This window comes from Pipistrellus kuhlii, unplaced genomic scaffold, assembly GCF_014108245.1.
Source record: "Pipistrellus kuhlii isolate mPipKuh1 unplaced genomic scaffold, mPipKuh1.p scaffold_m20_p_5, whole genome shotgun sequence".
In the NCBI taxonomy this organism is placed as follows: domain Eukaryota; kingdom Metazoa; phylum Chordata; class Mammalia; order Chiroptera; family Vespertilionidae; genus Pipistrellus; species Pipistrellus kuhlii.
This window is the reverse complement of record NW_023425551.1, coordinates 72,876,027-72,895,028: the sequence shown is the minus strand read 5'-3', so window position 1 is coordinate 72,895,028 and position 19,002 is coordinate 72,876,027. Positions and strand designations below refer to the sequence as shown.

Genomic DNA, 19,002 nt, shown 5'->3' with positions numbered 1-19,002 from the left:
CCCCGCCCTGCTCCCTGGCTCTGTGGCCATGAAGGCCTGGGGTGGGGGACCTTCTCAGAGCCCATGTGGGGATGTCCACTCTGACCCTCCGGGCCCAGGACAGATAGACATTCCCAAAGGCCGGCTGAGATGAGCTCAGAGCTGGTGACGGCGACAGACGAACACACAGATGTGCCCAGTGTGCTGAGTGCGTGTGCTGCTCTCCTGGGACCCAGGAGTCCTGTGGAGGGGGCTGTGCGGAGCCATGTGATCCCGGAGGAGCTCACTCAGTACCAGCTGACCAGCCAGGGCAGTGGGGAGAAGGCGAGGAGCGTCTTCTGAGCACCCACTAAACACCAATCTTTCATGTACGTCGCTTCATGTAATCCTGAGACACCCTTTGAGGAAGGCTGTAGTAGCCTCTGTACACAGATGAGGAAAACCGAGGCCCAGAGAGGTAAAGCCACTTGCCCAAGGTCACACAGCTGCTCCCTCGGGCAGTGCAGCCCAGGGCACCCGCGCCGCTGAAGAGGAACCAGCTGCCCCCACCCCCACCCCTTCTCCAACATCCTATCCATCCCTGTCGCCCGCCCTCGCAGCTGAGGGGACGTGGCTTCCACCAGAGGCTGGAGGAAGGTGGAGGAAGGGATGGGCCGCCGCCCTCTCTCCAACACAGCGGCGTCTGCGCCTCCGCAAGGCTCCGTCCCGGGAGAGGGGCAGGTGTGCTGGGTGAGAGCAGGACCCACCTGCCCAGGTGCGGCCCGGCCTCTGCTGCCCACCAGGCGTGTGGCCTCGAGGGCGTTCGACCTCTCTGTGCCTCGTTTCTCCCTCTGTAACGGGGAGACGATAATAAACCTAGCCAAACGGGTGCCGTGAGGATTCAGAGTCAATGCATGTAACATGTTGATAACCAAGCCACACCTGATCCGGGTCCTCAAAGACGATAAACCGTTATTGTTACCAACGCTTGCGTCCTGAGGGAGGCATCACATTCCTCACATCTCGCCATCACAAGCCACAGGCTCTGTGGAAGCAGCAAAGGCCACACAGGACCCCAAGTCCTTCTTCAGCGAACCCACTCTCATCCGGGCGGCCAGTAAACTCTCCTAAGCGGCCCGGAGCCTCCAGGCCCCAGGTGCCCCACCGAGAGCCCAGCCAGGCCCTTGGGCTGTGGCAGGACCTCTGCTCCCTGCCCTCACCAGTGCCCGGGCATGGCCTGTGGGCAGTGCTGGGCCGGAGTCTGCAGCTCCCACCATTGACTGGGCATCAGCTCTGGGAGCGTCTCCCTGATGGGATGGAGGGTCCCGTGGGTGAGCCACACGCCGCCTGTCCCATCACTGGGCCTCTTCCTGTGAAGGAGCTAAGATGCACACCCCTCCCCCCTTCCCACGAGCTGCCAAAGAACAGTGTTCACAACACATACTGAGTCTCTGCTACCTGCTCCAGGCAGCAGCAAGCAAAGCAGACAAAGCGCCCTGACCTCCTGAGCTTGCACTCTGGTGAGGGAGGCAGGTCATGAACAAAATACCTAGTCCACCAGGGACTGCAGGGGACAGGGAGCCGGCGGGGGGGCGGGGCAGGAGAGAGAGCATATTTGCAGACAGATGAGAAGTTACTGCAGTGCAAGGCGAGGCATCCACTCATCCCCGGAAAGGCCAGGCACCGCATGAGACAGGGAACCCCGAGGTGGACCAGGGGCCCCCACCTCCCCCCTCACAGACAGATCGGCTCAGAGCCGGCGGGCAGCGAGGGGTGTCATAAAGGAAAGGACACTCACGCGGCCCCGAAATGCAGGGGCATATCTAGGGCGGCTTCACGGAGGGGGTGGCGTTGAGCAAGGGCTGGGAGGCCTGGCAGGACTTTTCCCAGGGGACAGGGCTGTGCGTTGGATCGGGAAGGATTCCAGGCAGAGAGAGGCACAGAGCTGGGAACGTCCGACGCAGCTGGGCGAAGGCAGCCCGTGCCTGAGGTGCTGGGGGACAGAGGCAGCCGGTCTGGGTTTGTCAGGCTAAGAGGAGGCGACAGGGTCCTTACTGGAGCTGGGGAAGTTCCAGGGAGACGCTGCCGTGGGGTGGGGTGGGAGGACGGGATGCTGGGTAAGAAGAGGAAGGGACATCAGACCGGTTCAGCCACACATGGCCCTCGAGCCCCTGAGCTGAGGAAGATGGCTCTGGCTCCACAGGCCTCCCTGCTAAGGACAGGTACCGCCAGGAGGCGGTGTAAGGGCAAAGGTCAGAGCCTAGTGGGGGGTCGGGGGGCTGCGCTCAGACTCAGTCCCAGCCCAACCTTCCTCTGTGACCTTGGGCAAGCTCCCTGACCTCTGGGCTCCTGCCTCCTCTCCCGGGGAGTGGGGTCTGCATGGTCCTGCCTCAGGGCCCGTGTGCTCGGCCCAGAGCGGGTGCTCAGGACCCTCAGCTCTGCGGTGCCAGCTCTCCCTGTGGGTCAGCTCGAGGGAGGGCGAATAGGGGAGACCCCAGGACTGGACTTAGGGCCTCTGAGACATGGCCCTCTGTGGGCTCAGGCTCCCCTCTGGACAGCCCTCTCTGCCGCCGTCCCCCTCCCTTCCTCATTCAGATTTCTCTCAGATGCTGGCCCCAGCTGGGCTGTTTCCTTTAGAGCTTCCTGCCCTTTCCCTAAGCGCCTCCTCATTCCAGACTGCAGGCGTCCTCAAACTTTTTAAAGTGGGGGCCAGATCACGGTCCCTCAGAGAGCTGGAGGGCCGGACTATATGAACTACTAATTCCTACTGTAACACCTCGGCTGCGCTCACTGCCCAAAAAACCTGGCGGGCCGGATCAGACTCCTCTGCGGGCTGCATGTGGCCCGCGGGCCGTAGTTTGAAGACGCCTGTTCCAGAGGAAGGACCACCCGGGGCCAGAGGGTGGGACTGGAGACTGAGTGATCTCAGCAATGTGGTCTCCCCTCCTCTGCCTCCTCCCTCAGGTTCCTGTCCCTCCCTCAGGGCCCACTGCTGGTGACGGCGGGAGGCCGTCCCCTGTACTGTGGGAGGCTGTCCTCGGGAAGGGATGAAGGCCGTGCAGCAGGGGGTCCCGGACCCCAGCCCCACGGCTGCCTTGGGAGCTGTCAGCCAGCCTGACCTTTCCAGTCAGAGACTCGGCCACCACAGCCCCCGACTGGACTCCCCTCCCTGTGAGCAGCCTCTTCCTCTGCCCTCCTGCCCTCCACCCTCCTCCAGAGACAGAGTCAGCTGCAAGCTCTGGGGGGTCATCTTTAAAAAACATTTTTACTTTCTTTTGTCTTTTTAGAGAGGAAGATAGAAGGAGAGGGAGAGAGAGACATCGATGTCTGAGAGGGAAACATCCATTGGCTGACTCCTGCACGCCCCCTACTGGGGATCGAGCCCCCAACCTAGGCTTGAGCTCTCAGTGCCTGGGACGATGCCCAACCAAGGGAGCCACACCGGCTAGGGCTGGGGGTCATGTTTTCAACAGCTTTTTACAGAGAGGAAGGGAGAAGGATAGTTGGAAACATCGGTGAGAGAAAAACACCGATTCAGCTGCCTCCTGCACACCCTCCACGGATGGGATGTGCCCACAACCGAGATACATGCCCTTGACTGGAATCGAACCCTGGACCCTTCAATCCACAGGCTGACGCTCTATCCACTGAGCCACACCAGCCAGGGCTGGGGATCAATTTTTTAACAGCTTTATTGAAATATGATTCGCATGCCAAACAGTTCACACTAATGTCATGGCTTTTCGTACATTTTTGTACAGCCATCATCACAATCAATTTTAGAACATTTTCACTCTTCCCCCAGAAGAAGCTCCGTATCCTTTATCCATCAACCCCCAACCCCTCCTCCATCCTCCTAAGTCTTCAGCAACCCCTCACCTACTTTCTATTCGGGGCACTCCGAATTGTTGGAACCATTTGGCCTATTCGGGGCACTCTGAATTGTTGGAACCACACAATATACCATCTTTGTGAACGCTTTCTCCCCCTGGCATCACGGTTCCCAGGTCCATCCACGCCGTAGCACGTGTCAGTACTTCCTTTATTTCTGTTGAAAAGTAAATGGTGAGAAACAGTCCATTGTCGGTGTATTCCATACTTCTGCTGATGGGCATTTGGGCTTCCGTCCCCTACTTTTTGGCTGGTGTAAATACTGCTGCCGGGAACATGTGTGTGCAGGGTTTTGAATGGACGCGTGTTCCTCTTTCTCGGGGGCATGTATGCACCTAGAGGTGAAATTGCTGGGTCCCGTGGTGCTTCTGTGTTTGACTGCCTGGGAGCCTCCAGGCTGTTTTCCAGGGTGGCAGCGCCCGTTTGCATTCCCAGCGGCAGTGAACGAGGGCTCCCGTGTCTCCACCTGCTGGCCAACACTTGTCCCTGTCCGTCTTTGTTCACAGCCATCCTCGTGGGTGTGAGGTGGCATATCACTGACTGGCATTTGTCTGGTGACTAAAGATGTGGAGCGTTTTTGTGTTTTGTTTTGTTTTGTTTTGTTTTTTCATGTGATTATTGGTCATTTATGTATCTTCTTCCGAAGACTATCTATCGAGATTGTCCGTTTTTCTGATGGGGCGATCTGTCTTTTTATGATTAAGTGTATTCGATGTTCATCGATAAGGGCATGGCGGCTCACATCAGCTACAACAGACTCAAGGCCAACGGCATGGGCCAACACCACAACGCCCAGAACTACAGAAACCAGAGCTACGAGGACCTGCGAGAGTTCTGTATGAGGAAGGGGGTGCTGTTCGAGGACCCCGTGTTTCCGGCCGAACCCACTTCTCTGGGCTTCAAGGACCTGGGCCCCAACTCCAAAAACATGCAGAACATCTCCTGGCTGCGGCCCAGTGTGGGCACTGGGAGGGGAGGCATGGGCTCTGGGGGGCGGGCGGAGCGTAGTGATGCCCTGTCACTCTGATCATCTCCAGGCCCCCTCAGCGCGCTGCTGGCCCTGGCACGAGGCTCCACCCCCATCAGGGCTTCAGCAAAACCCCTCGGGAATCCCGGGGAGAGTCCTCACCAGCCTTCACTGTCATACCCTACAGCGTGCCACGCGGGTCCTGTCCCCTCCTGTCCCCACCCACGTTTTCCCCCAGACCTTGGAGGTGGGGGCCCTTCCCCAGGAAAGTCAGGAGGGAGGTTAGAGGGGGGTGTCCTGGGCTCCCTGACACCTTTATTCCTTCACCGCAGGAAATCACAAGCAATCCTCACTTCATTTTGAACGGGGTCAGCCCCACGGACATCTGCCAGGGGGTGCTCGGTGAGTGGGGAGCAGGAAGGCTGGTCTCCCTGGGAGGCGGGGATGGATTAGGGAGGAGCGTGGAGTTAGGAGGTACCAAAGCGTCTTTATAAAAATATATATTTTTATTGATTTCAGAGGGAAGAGAGAGGGGGAGAGAGAGAGAGAAACATCAATGATGAAAGAGAATCATTGATGGGCTGCCTCCTGCACTACCCCTACTGGTGATCAAGCCCACAACTGGGAATCGAACCAGGACCTCCTGGTTCATAGGTCAATGCTCAACCACTGAGCCACGCTGGCTGGGCCCAAAGTGTCTTTTGAGGTTGGGGAACGGGGAGCCCTTAGGTTCAGACAACACCTTCTGTTTCCCTGTCACCCCCCTTCTGAGAGTGCCAGGTGGTCTTCCTACTCCCCCCTCCCCTGGATCCCACCCTCCCCGCTGCCCCTGGGCCGGGGAGTAGGCTGGGGCGGTGGTATATTGTCTATTGGCCGAGACACAATAAATCACCCACGGTTCAGTGACTTACCGCGCCCACAAACGTGCTGTCACCTGACCGTTTCTGGGGGCAGGAGCTCAGGAGCAGCACAGCTCAGTGAGGTCCTGGGTGGTGGGGGTGGGGGGGCTGCTACAGTCAGCCTGCCAGTCAGGGGTGCTGTCATCTGAAGGTTGGACCGGGCCTGTGGATCGCTTCCATGATGGTAGCCAGCTTCCCCGGAGTGAGTGATCGGAGAGAGAATGAGGAGGAAGCTATGATTTCTTACCACCTATTCTCAGGAGCGCGCACACACACACACACACACACACACACACACACACACCAAGTCCCGCCCACACTGCAGGGGCAGAGGGAGGAGGCTCCACCTCCTGGGGGGAGGAGAGTCAAGAATGAGGCATGTCTTGAAGCCACTGCTGGTGTAGAACTTGCAAGTCTGGCCTATCAGGTAAAGAAGCACAGGCCCCTCAGCCCCTCTCCCATCAGCTCCCGTGCACAGTCCCAGGAGAGATTTTCCTCCCTAAACACGGTCCCATTTCACGTTTTCTCCAAACCCATCCTGCGCCTTCAGGGAGAAGGCCAGGCGGGTCTCCTCCGGGGCTGAATTCCCTCCGAGCTGTGGCTGTGGGAAGGGCAGGATGCGGGCAGGGCACAGGCCAAGGAGACCTCAGGCCCCGTGGGCTGGAGCAGCCTCGACTACTGGAGAAGAACCCTTTTGGCGATGGAGGATGGATGTGTCCTTCACCTCCCGCCCCACCCTCTGCCTCCCTCCTGGGCACCTCCGCAGCCTGGAGGCCATGGCTCATCCCAGACGCTGTCCCAGGCCCCCAGCCTCCACCCGGCCCGGGTGCTCACCACAGGGAACCACCTGCCGTCCCCCACCCCGCCCAGGGGGTGTGATGTCCCAGGAGAGAGATGGCAATGGATGGCCTCAGCCCGGGCATACCGCCCAACACCCAGCCCCAGGGACCTGGGGTACAGGCTGAGCCCCTTGGGTCTCCAATGCTATGCGGGTGACATCTCTTGGCTGCACCAGTGCACTGTGGGGTAGAGGTGGGGGCCCTGGGAGATGATTGGCTCTCTTCTCAAAGGAGGCGGGTCCCAGAGGCAGGCCTACACCAAGGCCAAGAATACCTCCTCCCCAAACCCCAAAACAGAAGCACGTGGCTCTAATTTTTTGACTCCCCCACCTCAGAGAAAAGGTGGAGAAGCTTACTGTCCCTGCACATAGAGACTGTTCCTCCTGCCCTGCCCCCACCCCTTTCTGCTTAGCTTCCTTAGTGGGAGGGCCAGCTGGGAGGGGCCACGGAGCCAGCCCCTGCTCCTCAGTGGCTCCGATTTGGAGCCCACACAATGGGAGCGCTCAGAGGGAGCTCCCGCCTCTCTTCCCAGGGGACTGCTGGCTGCTGGCTGCCATCGGCTCCCTTACCACGTGCCCCAAACTGCTGTACCGCGTGGTGCCCAAGGGGCAGAGCTTCAAGAAAAACTATGCCGGCATCTTCCGTTTTCAGGTGAAGGGTGAGGGGAAAGGCAGAGTGGCTTTGTGGGGTGTGTCTGTGAAGGGGAAGTATGGAGGGAGGGAGAGAAAGAAGGACTATGTGCTTTGAAGTTCACCTTTCTTCTTCTCTTTTTGAAAAATGACATCTGTGCTTGGCCAGTGTGGAGTGTGGAGCATTCTTCCATCCACGGAAAGGTCAAGAGTTTGGTCAGGGCTTCTGCTAGGTTTCGGGTTCGAACCCTGACCCCAGTTCCGGGCATGTGCAGAAGACAGCCTATTGACGTTTCTTACATCAACATTTCTCCCCTCCCCCCCTCTCTCCACACACATACATATACACATATGTGTGTACCTGGTATGTATGATATTGGGAGTCTCATCACAATTGCTCTTCAAATTTAGCAACATGTGCATAAATTCACCTTGTGATAAAAATGTACCTGAGAATCTCAAGAATTTTTAAGAGTTAAGACCTCAGGAATCCTAAAATCCGACCAAGATCAAAAGAGGGGATGGGTACCCCTGGAGGCCATGGCAGGACCCAGCGATGAGGCTGGCAGTGAAATTCAGTCTCCATTCAGCCATTCTGGGGGAGTCAGATCTTTGACACTGGCGTGTCACTGGGTCTGGCCACCAGGAGGCGCTGGTGTAACAGTTCCCATACGAGAGAGAGAGAGAGAGAGAGAGAGAGAGAGAGAGAGAGAGAGAGAGAGAGAGAGAGAGAGCGCGCTCGCGCGCAAATGTGTGTGTGTGTGTGTGTGTGTGTGTGTGTGTGTGTGTGTGGAAGGGGGTGGCAGACAGAAGCCAGGTGCCTCAGGGCCCACTGAGGTCCTCCTTGCTGCCCACAGATTTGGCAGTTTGGGCAGTGGGTGGACGTGGTGGTGGATGACCGGCTGCCCACAAAGAAAGGCAAGCTGCTGTTCGTGCACTCGGGCGAGCGCTCTGAGTTCTGGAGTGCCCTCCTGGAGAAGGCGTACGCCAAGTGAGTGCCCTGAGCCAGGGGACCGGGCCTGCTCCGAGCCTGCCCAGCCCTCAGTAGCGATGGGGCAGCTGGAATCGAGGGGAAAGGCAGAGAGGGGGGTGGCAGGGCGTCCTTCCCTTCCCTCCCCTGACCCTCTGATGCCCGAGCTCGCCCCTCTCTCCCAGAGCCCACGGTGCCCTCTCCGTGCCCACAGGCTGAGCGGGTCCTACGAGGCGCTGGCGGGGGGCAACACGGTGGAGGGCTTTGAGGACTTCACCGGGGGCGTGACCGAGAGCTTCCAGCTGCAGCGGCCCCCGAAGAACCTGCTGAGGATGCTCCGGAAGGCCATCGACCGGTCCTCCCTCATGGGCTGCTCCATCGACGTAAGTCATGCCCGGTCCTGCCTCCCAGCCTCTCCCCAGACACCTGCATAGCCAGCTCCTTCTCAGGCACGCCCCTTCCTCGGGTTAGCCCTCCTGCCTCCCAATCTAACATACTGCTCCGACCCCCATTTGCTCTCTGCTTTGAAATCACAACACACAGGTCTCTGTGTACTGACTCACAGCCTCTCTTCCCCGGGCAGTTTTCACATTCCATGAAGGCACTGGCTTCTAGGTCTCATGCACTGCCTGGTCCTGGGCCTTGGCATGGCACTTGGTATGCAACAGCTACTCAACAAATACTAGCTCCGCTGCACAAGTGAGCCTGGAGTGCTGCCACGTGACTCGGCCATTGCATTCCTGCGCATTTACCGCAGAGAAATAAAGGCATGTTCACACAAATGCCTGGACACAAATATGAATAGAAACGCCGTTCAGAATAGGCAGACACTGGAGACAACCCAGGTGTCCTTCAAAGGGTGAATAGTTAGACAGCGGTGCACACACCACGGAGCACTACTTGGCAGTCAAAGGAAAGAATGAACCAGCCTGGCCAGGCGGCCCTCTTGGTTGGAGCGTCGTCCCACGCACCAAAAGGTTGTGAGTTTGATTCCTGGTCAGGACACATACCTAGGTTTCAGGTTCAATCCCTGGTCCGGGCGCATGGGAGAGGCAACCTATCAGTGTTCCTCTCACATTGATGTTTCTCTCCCTTCTTCTCCCTCTAAAACAAAACAAAAAATATATATCCTCAGGTGAGGATTTTTAAAAATGAACTATTGGCATGTGCAACTACTTAGGCAAATCTCAAAGGAATTATGTTGAGTGATAATAATTAAAAAAAAATCTGCCTGGCTGGCCTGGCATGGCTCAATGGTTAAGCACCAACCTATGAACCAGGAGATCAGGGTTTGATTCCTGGTCAGGACACATGCCAGGGCTGCGGGTCCAATCCCCAGTGTGGGTTGTGCAGGAGGATGCTGATCAATGATTCTATGATTCTGGTTTTTTAAAATATTTTTTATTGTTTTCAGAGAAGAAGGGAGAGGGAGAGCGAGATAGAAACATCAATGATGAGAGAGAATCATTGATTGGCTGCCTCCTGCACGCCCCACATTGGGGATTGAGCCTGCAACCCGGGCATGTGCCCTGACCAGGAATCAAACTCTGACCTCCTTTGAGCTACATCGGTCAGGCTAATCTATGGTTCTTTCTCATCATTGATGTTTCTCTCTCACTCTCACTCTTCCTTCCTCTCTAAAGTCAATTTATATATATATAAAACAACAATCCCAAAAGGTTTCATGCTGTGTGATTCTATTTATATGACAGTCTTGGAATGACAAATGAAAAATGGAGAAGAGTTTGGAGGTTGTCAGAGGTCAGGGAGAGTGGCAAGAAGAGGTCACAGAGGGCAACAAGAGAGGTGTTTGGGGGACGGAAATCTATCACGACTGGTGGTGGATACACGAAACTACACACGTGATACAACGATCTAGAACGCACAGTTGAGTACTAGCAAAGGCGAGGGCATCTGTATAAAAGTGACCAAATGCAGCCACACCAACATCCTGGTTTTGACACTGAGCGGCAGCTCTGTGGGAGGTCGCAGGCAGGGGAAACCGGCTGCAGGCGCATGAGGTCCCTGTGCTGTGTCTCACAGAGAGCTGCATGGGAATCTTCACTTCTTCGAAAATGCAAAGTATAATCTTAAAGAAAGGACCCCTGTCTTCAGCCCCGCAGTCCCTCGGCCCGGACCCCGAATCCCTCTTCTTCCTCTTTGCTCTGCAGATCACCAGCGATAGCGAGCTGGATTCCGTGACCATGAGGATGCTGGTGAGGGGACACGCCTACTCGGTGACCGGCCTCCGGGATGTGAGTCTGACCACGGGGCACTACCCGAGGGGCACGGGGAAGCAACAACCCCCTGCTGCCCCCAGGCCCCTGACCTTGACCCACTCCCCGCCCAGGTCCCCTACCAAGGCAAAACGGAAACCCTCATTCGGGTCCGGAACCCCTGGGGCCGCATGGAGTGGAACGGAGCCTGGAGTGACAAGTACGCGCCCTTGGCCAGCGCCCACGAGCAAGGCCACGCCACAGGGGGACCCGTGGGCGCACCCAGGCGCACCCCTGCCCTCTAGATCCTCTATATAACTCGGGACCCCCCAGGAGGCAGGCCTTCAGGGGTGAGTCCGGGAGAAAAGGGGGTGCCTCCTGCCCCCCTCACCGCCCGTCTCCGCTCCAGTTCCAGGGAGTGGGAAGAGGTGCCCCCGAACATTCAGAAGCAGCTGCTGCACAGGATGGAGGACGGGGAGTTCTGGTCAGTGCAGGCCTGATGGGCTTTTCCTCCCCCGCGTCCCCTATTTTCTCTCCCCTCCCCGCCACGGGGTGGTGGATGTGGGGGTCTGGGAAAGGGGGCCCCACGGGTGTGGGTGCGCCGGTGATGGGCTCCGGCGTCCGCCCCTCCGCTGCAGGATGTCCTACCAAGACTTCTTGAAGAACTTCACCTGCCTGGAGATCTGCAGCCTGATGCCCGACGTGCTCCTGGGCGACTGCCAGAGCAGCTGGCACACCACCTTCTACGAGGGCAGCTGGCGGCGGGGCAGCACGGCCGGCGGCTGCAGGAACCACACTGGTGGGTGCCGGGGGCCCAGGAGGGGCCGTGGACTCACCGCGCAGCCCTGCCTGGGGCCTGGGGTCACAGGGGTCAGGCTTCATCCACCATGAGTCCAGGGGCCTTCCGTCAGGTCTGCTAGGGAGGCAGTCAGGGGCCCCGTCGGGTCCTGGGGTGGGCGGGCGGCCGGGAAGCGGGGGCACCCTGGGAGGAAGGGCAGAGCCATCCCGACCTGCTTCCTCCACAGACACGTTCTGGACCAACCCCCAGTTCCGGATCTCTCTGCCCGAGGAGGACGACGACCTGGACGAGGACGAAGTCATCTGCACCTGCCTGGTGGCCCTGATGCAGAAGAACTGGCGGCAGGGGCGGCCCCAGGGCGCCCCGCTGCTCACCATCGGCTTCGTCCTCTACAAGGTGGGCGCCCCCAGCCGCTCTGCTCCCCCGCGGGGCCCCCCAGCCGCTCTGCTCCCCCCGCGGGCCCCCCAGCCGCTCGGCTCCCCCAGCGGGGCCCCCAGCCTCTCGGCTCCCCCCGCGGGCCCCCCAGCCGCTCGGCTCCCCCAGCGGGGCCCCCCAGCCGCTCCATCCCCGCCCCGGGCCTCACTGGGAGAGGGCCTCCCCCCAGGCTCCGCGGCCCGGCCCTGTCTGGAGTCGGCACATTGTGCTTCTGAGGCAGGGCCAGCTGCTTCCTTTGACAGATTGTTTTATCTAAAACACGTAGGTAGCACTTCCCTTGTACCAGGCAGGCACCCTCCCCAAGGCCTTGTGAACAGTCGCGCCTTTTGTGAAGAGGAAGGAAACTGAGGGCCGGAAAGCGAGAGCTGAGGTCACTTGCCCGAGCTCACACCTCCCCGCAGCAGCAGAACCTGTGTCCTGGTTCCCAGACAATTCGGCATGAGCCCCCCAAGCCTCCCCCAGAAGCCCCGGCAGGAGCACTGACCCCAGCGATCAAGAGAAATCCCCGACACGTGTCTCCCAAACCATGCTTTGCAAAATCTTAGAAACTGAAAGATGAAACAGAGAGGGGGCCGGAGACCGGGATGGCAGGACACAGGCTTTACTGAAGAGAAGAGTGCCCCTGCCGGCTGCTTCCAGAGAGAGAGCGGAAGAGAGCGAGGGCCGGGGTTCATGCACCTTCTAAGGGGAGGAAAGAGAGGGGCCGGGGCTTGGGGCACTCAGCACACGCTGATGGGTGGTTTCATGTAAGGCCTATGATTAGGGACCTAGGGACTTAGGAATGGGGGGCTTAGGGTATTTGGCAGGTGCTGATTGGTGGTTCAGTGCTCACGAATGTCTGGCCGCAGGTGGGGTTTACATCTGTCCATCAACTGGAGGAAGGGAGGATCTATCAGAAATGGCCATTTGTTCACTCACATATTGACCGAGTGCACCAAGCCCCATCCCAGCCTCCAGTGGTTCAAACCGGACACAAGCCAGGTGGTCCGCTAGGCTGGGTCTATCACACCTGAGTCCAGGCATTTCCAAGGCTAGAGGCACTCCTTCCGGAGGAAGGCTACGCCCCGCCCACCGCCGGGCTCCAGCGCCCTCAGCACACAAAGGTCTGGCCGTCCAGCCGGAGAGCGGCCTGCTGATCTCGGTTAACCCCACCTTTTCACCAATGAATCAATCGGTGTGTCACGCTCAGTGTCTCTGCCCTCGCTGGCTTGCTGCAGGGCAGCAGAAGCCGCTCCCGGTGAAGAAAATGCTCTCTGGACTCTCAGCCCAGCTCCTTCAAGTCTGAGCAGTGTGCCCTGGGCAAGCTACCTCCCCCAGGGGGCTGTTTCCTGCCCTTGGCCTGCAGAGGTAAAGCTCTCCCCCTGGCAAAACTGTGCCAGCGGTACCAATGCTCTGCTGGCCGAAGCTGAGTGCTTATAAACGCTAGGGCTTTTATTTTATTTTTTTAAATAATATATTTTTATTGATTTCAGAGAGAGAGGGAGAGGGAGAGAGAGAGAGAGAAACATCAACGATGAGAGGGAGTCATTGATTGGCTTCCTCCTGCACGACCCCACTGGGGATGGAGCCCACAACCTGGGCATGTGCCCTTGACCAGCAACACTAGGACTTTTATTTATTTTTTATTTTTTTAAAATATATTTTATTGATCTTCCACAGAGAGGAAGGGAGAAGGATAGATAGCTAGAAAAGTCGATGAGAGAGAAACATCAACCAGCTGCCTCCCACTCACCCCCACTGGGGATGTGCCCGCAACCAATGTACATGCCCTTGACCGGAATCGAACCTGGGACCGTTCAGTCCGCAGATGGACGCTCTACCACTGAGCCAAACCGGTTTCGGCGACACTAGGACTTTTAACAGAGCCTATGCCTCACCCCATCACCAGTCCCCAGTGCCCTTAACACACCCTGCCAACACACATGGGCGCACATGTGTGTACACACACACACACACTGCACGCTATGCACACCTCTCACATGGCTTCCACAGGCTGGAGCCCCTTCACCGCCCTGGGAACCTGACCCTCCTCTCTCTTCCCTTCTCAGGTCCCACCGGAGGTACAGAAGACGTGGGCTTGATGCTGGCCGGGATGCGTGTGGAGGGGCCAAGGGTGGAATTTGGCAAAGGGCTCTAGGGCCATGGGGTTAGGATTCCAGCCCCCTCAGGCCCTGGGTGGAAGTCAGGGGAAAGAGAGGTCACTCCAGGGTCACCACCAGGCAGGTGGTGTCCAGAACCCGTCAGTTGGTGGGGACGTCTCCCCGAAACCCTGCCCAGCCAGGCTTCTCCCTGGAGGCCCCTCTCTCCCAGGCACCCCCCCCGCCAGGCCAGCCCCGTACCACCTCCAGGGCACATGCAGTTGCAGGACACCCAGGATATTCACCTGAAGAAAGACTTCTTCCTGAAGTACCCGGACCACGGCTTCTCAGAGATTTTCACCAACGCGCGGGAGGTGAGCAGCCACCTGCAGCTGCCCCCGGGGGAATACATCATCATCCCCTCCACCTTCGAGCAGCACAAGGATGCCGACTTCCTGCTCCGGGTCTTCACCGAGAAGCACAGCGAGTCCTGGTGAGGGGCCCCACCTTGCTGCTCCAAGGCTACCTGCTCAAGAGCTGTAAGATACCTGCCCTGGCTGGTGCTGCCCAACGGATAGAGCATTGGCTCATGAACCGAAGGGTTGTGGGTTCGACCCCTGGCCCCCGTCAAGGCTCGGGGGCAGGGTGGGAGGGCAATCAATTGATGTGTCTCTCTCATATTGATGTCTGTCTCTGCCCCCCCCCCCCGTTCTCTCCCTCCCTTTCACTCTCTCTGAAGATCAATGAAAAGAATATCCTTAAGATTAACAAAAAAACAAACAAACAAAAAACAACGAAAACAAAAACAAAAAAAAGGAGCTATAAGATATCAAGCTCAGGGAGCAGTCAGTCATCTGGTCCCCCCAACCCTGTCCCTGTTTTACAGTCGGGGAGACTGAGGCACAGGCGAGGAAGTCCCCGTTAGTGGCAGAAGCAGAACAGCTGCCATGAGCCCGTTCCATATTGCTCCAGATGTATGAGCTGACTCCCCTCCCACCCCCACCCCCCCTGAGGTCCCTGTCTCCCTGACCCCTGCTGACCCCGAGCTTCCTTCACTCTCCCCCAGGGAAATGGATGAAGCCAACTATGCCGAGATACTCCAAGAGGTGAGGAGGGTGGCCAGCCTGTGTGGTGTAGATGTTGAGCTCAATTCCTGGTCGGGGTACATGCCCGGCTTGCGGGCTCAATCCACAAGTGTGTGGGCGGGTGGCATTCAGGATGCAGCCAATGAATGATTCTCTCTTATCATTAATGTTTATCCCCCTTTTCCTTCTCTGAAATCAATAAAAGTATCTTTTACAAAAAGGGGTGAGGGGGGCTCTGGGGTTGGGGGTGGGAGGAAGCCTCTGGCGGGTGAGGAGGAACTTTCTGGACTGGGTTCCTTTCCCATTCCTTCTCCTGCAGGAGGTCATCTCTGAGAGTGAGATAGACCCGGACTTCAAGCATCTGTTTGAAATAGTGTCAGGAGGAGAGGTGAGGGCCGGGGGCCGGGCTGGGGCCTTGGTGGCAGCGGCTGGGCTGCCGGCTGCACCGGGGTTGACGGTCCCCCTTCCTAGGACAAGGAGATAGGCATGTATGAGCTCCAAAGGCTGCTCAACAGGGTCATCTCCAAACGTGAGTCTTCCAGCCACACCGCTCCCGGCCGCTCCCCTGCAGCACGGCCCACCTGGACCCCCCGCCCCCACTCACGCCTTCCCCCCTCACAGTCAGAAACTTCAAGAGCAACGGCTTCGGGGTGGACGTGTGCCGCTGCATGATCAACATCATGGACGTATCTTCCAGCCCAGCGGCTCTCCTGCCCCTGTCCCCCGCCCCTCAGCCTGGTCCCCGTGTGGCTGCCTCTCAGGCCAGCCATGCCCTCCCTGTGACGGGGAGTAGGCTCTGGGGGAGCCAATGACGCCAGCTCTTCTGGCTCTTACCATCAGGACTCCCCTTTTATGCCTCCCCTACCTCCCTGAGTCCCTCTGCTTCCCTGGCACCAAGATGCCCTCCCTCCCGCCACTCCCTTCTCAGATATCCTTGACCACCCCCCAGAAAGATGGCTCTGGCAAGCTAGGGCTTCGGGAGTTCCATCTCCTGTGGAAAAAAATCAAGAAATGGACGGTAACGGGCATGGAGAGGGCACTTGATGGCAGGGGGGTGGGAGGGGCATCAAGAGGGATGGTCCTCAAGAGAGGGAGGTCATGCCGGAAACTGGTTTGGCTCAGTGGATAGAGCGTCGGCCTGCGGACTGAAAGGTTCCAGGTTCGATTCCGGTCAAGGGCATGTACCTTGGTTGTGGGCACATACCCAGTGGGGGATGTCCAAGAGGCAGCTGATGGATGATTCTCTCTCATAGATGTTTCTAATTCTCTATCCCTCTCTCTTCCTCTCTGTAAAAAATCAATAAAATATATTTTTTTAGAAAGAAAGAAAGAAAGAAAGAAAGAAAGAAAGAAAGAAAGAAAGAAAGGGAGATCCTCAAGAGGGATGGGGACTAGTGATGATGAAGCTAGAACGGAGCTTCTGAGTAGACACACGCATGCATACACACTCATGCATGGGCACACACGCCCATTCAACAGGCCAGTGTTGGCATCAAACACGCAGAGAGCCCTGGCAGGGTGCCAAGCCCCCGCTGGGCCTGGAACTCACCCTGCCCCTCACCAGGAGTCAGGAACAGTGGACACTCGGGGGATGAGCCAGGCCAGGGAGCCCCTAGGGTCTTGGGTAGCAGCTGTGAGCCAACCGGACCGAAGCCATGGTGCCCACGCACACGCCCTCCCTCACCTGGGTGTCCTTTCAGGACATCTTTGAAGAATGCGACCAGGACAACTCAGGCACCTTGAACTCCTATGAGATGCGCTTGGCGATCGAGAAAGCAGGTGGCCTGGGGTCAGGACGGGTCCTTGGGGCAGGGAGGAGGGAGGCGGCGGACAGCGGGCCGGACTCTCCTCTGCACCTCTGCCTCCCAGGCATCAAGGTGAACAACAGGGTGGCGCAGGTGATGGTGGCCAGGTATGCCAACGACGACATGCTTGTGGATTTTGACAGCTTCATCAGCTGTTTCCTGAGGCTGAAGGCCATGTTCTGTGAGTCAGCGCCCGCCCGCTCCCCACCCTGGGCGGCTCTGCTGGCCTTCTCCCACATTCCCCCTCACGGAAAGCTGTTCCACTGCCGCCCCCCCCCCCCTTACGGGGCTCAGCCAGGGTGGGGTCACCTCCCAGCTCCCCCACTTGCTGGCTCTGGGCCTTGAGCAAGTCACTTTCTCTCATGGCCTGGACTTCAAAATGGGATCATGATGGCCCTGCCCTCACAGGATGAAGGTACCGAGATGAGTGTGTGTGTGTGTGTGTGTGTGTGTGTGTGTGTGTATGGAGGTCGCTCAGAACGGGGCCTGGCTCAGAGCAAGGCTCTGTGAGTTGCTGTCATGAATCCCCCGCTGGGCTGGGGTAGGCAGGGGCAGCTGCTTGCACCCTCCCTGGTTGGGAGTGGTTCTGCAGGTATAGCCATTGGCTCAGCTCAACCCTCTCCCGTCCCCTCTCCCCCAAACAGCATACTTTCTAACGATGGACCCCAAGAATACTGGCCATATCAATTTGGACCTGAACGAGGTACATGGGAGAGAGCTTCGGCACCCCCAGCCCTGGCTCCCCCTGCCCTCTGCTCTCCCCAGCGGCCCTGCCCCACCGCCACCCTCAGATCTGCTGCTTCTCTCCCTGCAGTGGCTGCAGATAACCATGTGGGGATAGAGGGGCTGCAGGAGCCCGGCTGCCTACCACCACCATCAGCCGCCCAAAGGGGCGGGTACCCTCTGCACTCTCAACTCTGCAATCGCTGCTGATGGAAGGGGCAGCCGGGTCCCGGAGGCCATGCCTGCTCCATCCTCGGACCTCCGCGCCCAGCTCCCGGCTCAGTGCTTCTGTTCTTCCCCAGCCAGGCTCCTGGACCGACCCCCCAGCCCTCCCTCTCAGTCCTTTATTAAAGACTAAGTGATACTTCCCAGGACTCCTGGCGGGGGAGGCTCTCCACCCTTCCTGTCCTGCCCACCCCGCCCGCTGCCCAGCCCTCCTGGCATGGCCTCTCTCTCCTCTCTCCCGCTCAGGAGCTTTCATATCACAAGCGACACGTGGCCCCCACTTCCCTGCCTCTGTTTCCCTGCCAGGAAAAGACTGGCGGGAGCAGAAGTCGCTTTCCAGAGACTGGAGGGGGGCGGGTAGCTCTCCCTTGGGGGGTACCACCCGCCTCCAGGGAGCATTTGAAATGTGTGGTTGTCACCAGAGCTAGAGGGCGCTGTGGGCGTTTATGGGCAATGCCAGGGGTGCTTTCCGCACAGCAGGCCCCGGGAACCGGCATCGGGCACGTGAGTGCCCCCGGGGCAGCAGCTGAGGGGAGGTCCGAGCCAGGGGCCAACCAAGCCCCCGCTGGAGCTGCGCCAAGTTAGGGGTCCCCAGGGCCCTGAGCCTCCTCTTTCATCTCACCCCTCAAACTGAGATCTCCAGACTTGGCATTGCAGGTGCCTCAAAGATAAAAAATACAACAGCTGCAAAAAAAAACCCGTTAGAAACCAACGACTCCCTGAGCTCAAGGCCGAAGGGGTGAGAAGTGTGGCCCGAGGCCAGCTCACTCCTGCCCTGAAGGTGCTCGGGTTCGAATCATTCTTGTTAGAAAACTGCTCCGCCAAACTAGTGCCCTCACAGGAAGCGCCAAGAAACCCTGGTGTTACAGGGTTTGCCAGGCCACCAAAGAATGTTCAGGAGCACCAGAGGGACAGGAAAAACCATTTATTTTTAGGTGTTGTTTCTCATGTACCAGTACCGTGACCCAGGGGAGACTGTTTCTCCCCAAATCCTGAGCAAGCCAACACGGAGGGAGCTCTCCCCCGTGTGCCCTTTTGATTTCTTTTTTTCTTTTTTCTTTTTCTAATATATTTTATTGATTTTTTTTTTTTTTTTACAGAGAGGAAGGGAGAGAGATAGAGAGCTAGAAATGTCAATGAGAGAGAAACATCAACCAGCTGCCTCTTGCACACCCCCTGCCAGGGATGCGCCCACAACTAATGTACATGCCCTTGGCCGGAATCGAACCTGGGACCTTTCAGTCCACAGACCGACACTCTACCACTGAGCAAACCGGTTTCGGCCCTTTTGGTTTCTTTGTCCCCCAGATATGGATAACACTTCCGGCCTTTCACAGGCTTTGCAAAAAGCCCCCCGTTTGTGCATGGGAAGCAGAGACCACGCCTACAGGCCTGGCCTGGAGCCAGCACTGATAACCCTGTCTGGGGGTGGTGCATTGCTCATGGTTTACAGCCTCTGTGACATGGGAGCAGTACTTAGGTA

General features: G+C 58.2%; 1 protein-coding gene across 3 annotated transcripts; it reads left to right on the top strand.

The window, feature by feature from the left end:
• Window positions 1-4,558: 4,558 nt before the first annotated feature.
• Window positions 4,559-18,105, top strand: CAPN11 (calpain 11). 3 transcript variants are annotated; one of them, XM_045572866.1, is made up of 21 exons: window positions 4,559-4,807; window positions 5,149-5,218; window positions 7,087-7,205; window positions 8,041-8,174; window positions 8,368-8,536; window positions 10,325-10,408; window positions 10,504-10,589; window positions 10,779-10,853; window positions 11,008-11,168; window positions 11,395-11,564; window positions 13,652-13,663; window positions 13,963-14,174; window positions 14,748-14,787; window positions 15,086-15,154; window positions 15,238-15,295; window positions 15,388-15,452; window positions 15,716-15,784; window positions 16,467-16,545; window positions 16,636-16,752; window positions 17,216-17,274; window positions 17,386-18,105. In XM_045572866.1, exons 1-21 carry the CDS (start codon window positions 4,562-4,564, stop codon window positions 17,410-17,412), a joined length of 2,121 nt encoding a protein of 706 aa, XP_045428822.1. In that variant the 5' UTR covers window positions 4,559-4,561; the 3' UTR covers window positions 17,413-18,105. The 3 variants fall into 3 exon arrangements, 2 of the variants coding, with proteins under 2 accessions (XP_045428822.1, XP_045428821.1); XR_006739998.1 differs by lacking the exons at window positions 4,559-4,807; window positions 5,149-5,218; window positions 7,087-7,205; window positions 17,216-17,274; window positions 17,386-18,105 and having other exon boundaries at window positions 7,961-8,536; window positions 15,716-15,861; window positions 16,138-16,545; window positions 16,636-16,704; XM_045572865.1 differs by lacking the exons at window positions 4,559-4,807; window positions 5,149-5,218; window positions 7,087-7,205; ... (1 more) ...; window positions 17,216-17,274; window positions 17,386-18,105 and having other exon boundaries at window positions 7,961-8,536; window positions 15,716-15,861; window positions 16,138-16,609.
• Window positions 18,106-19,002: the final 897 nt, after the last annotated feature.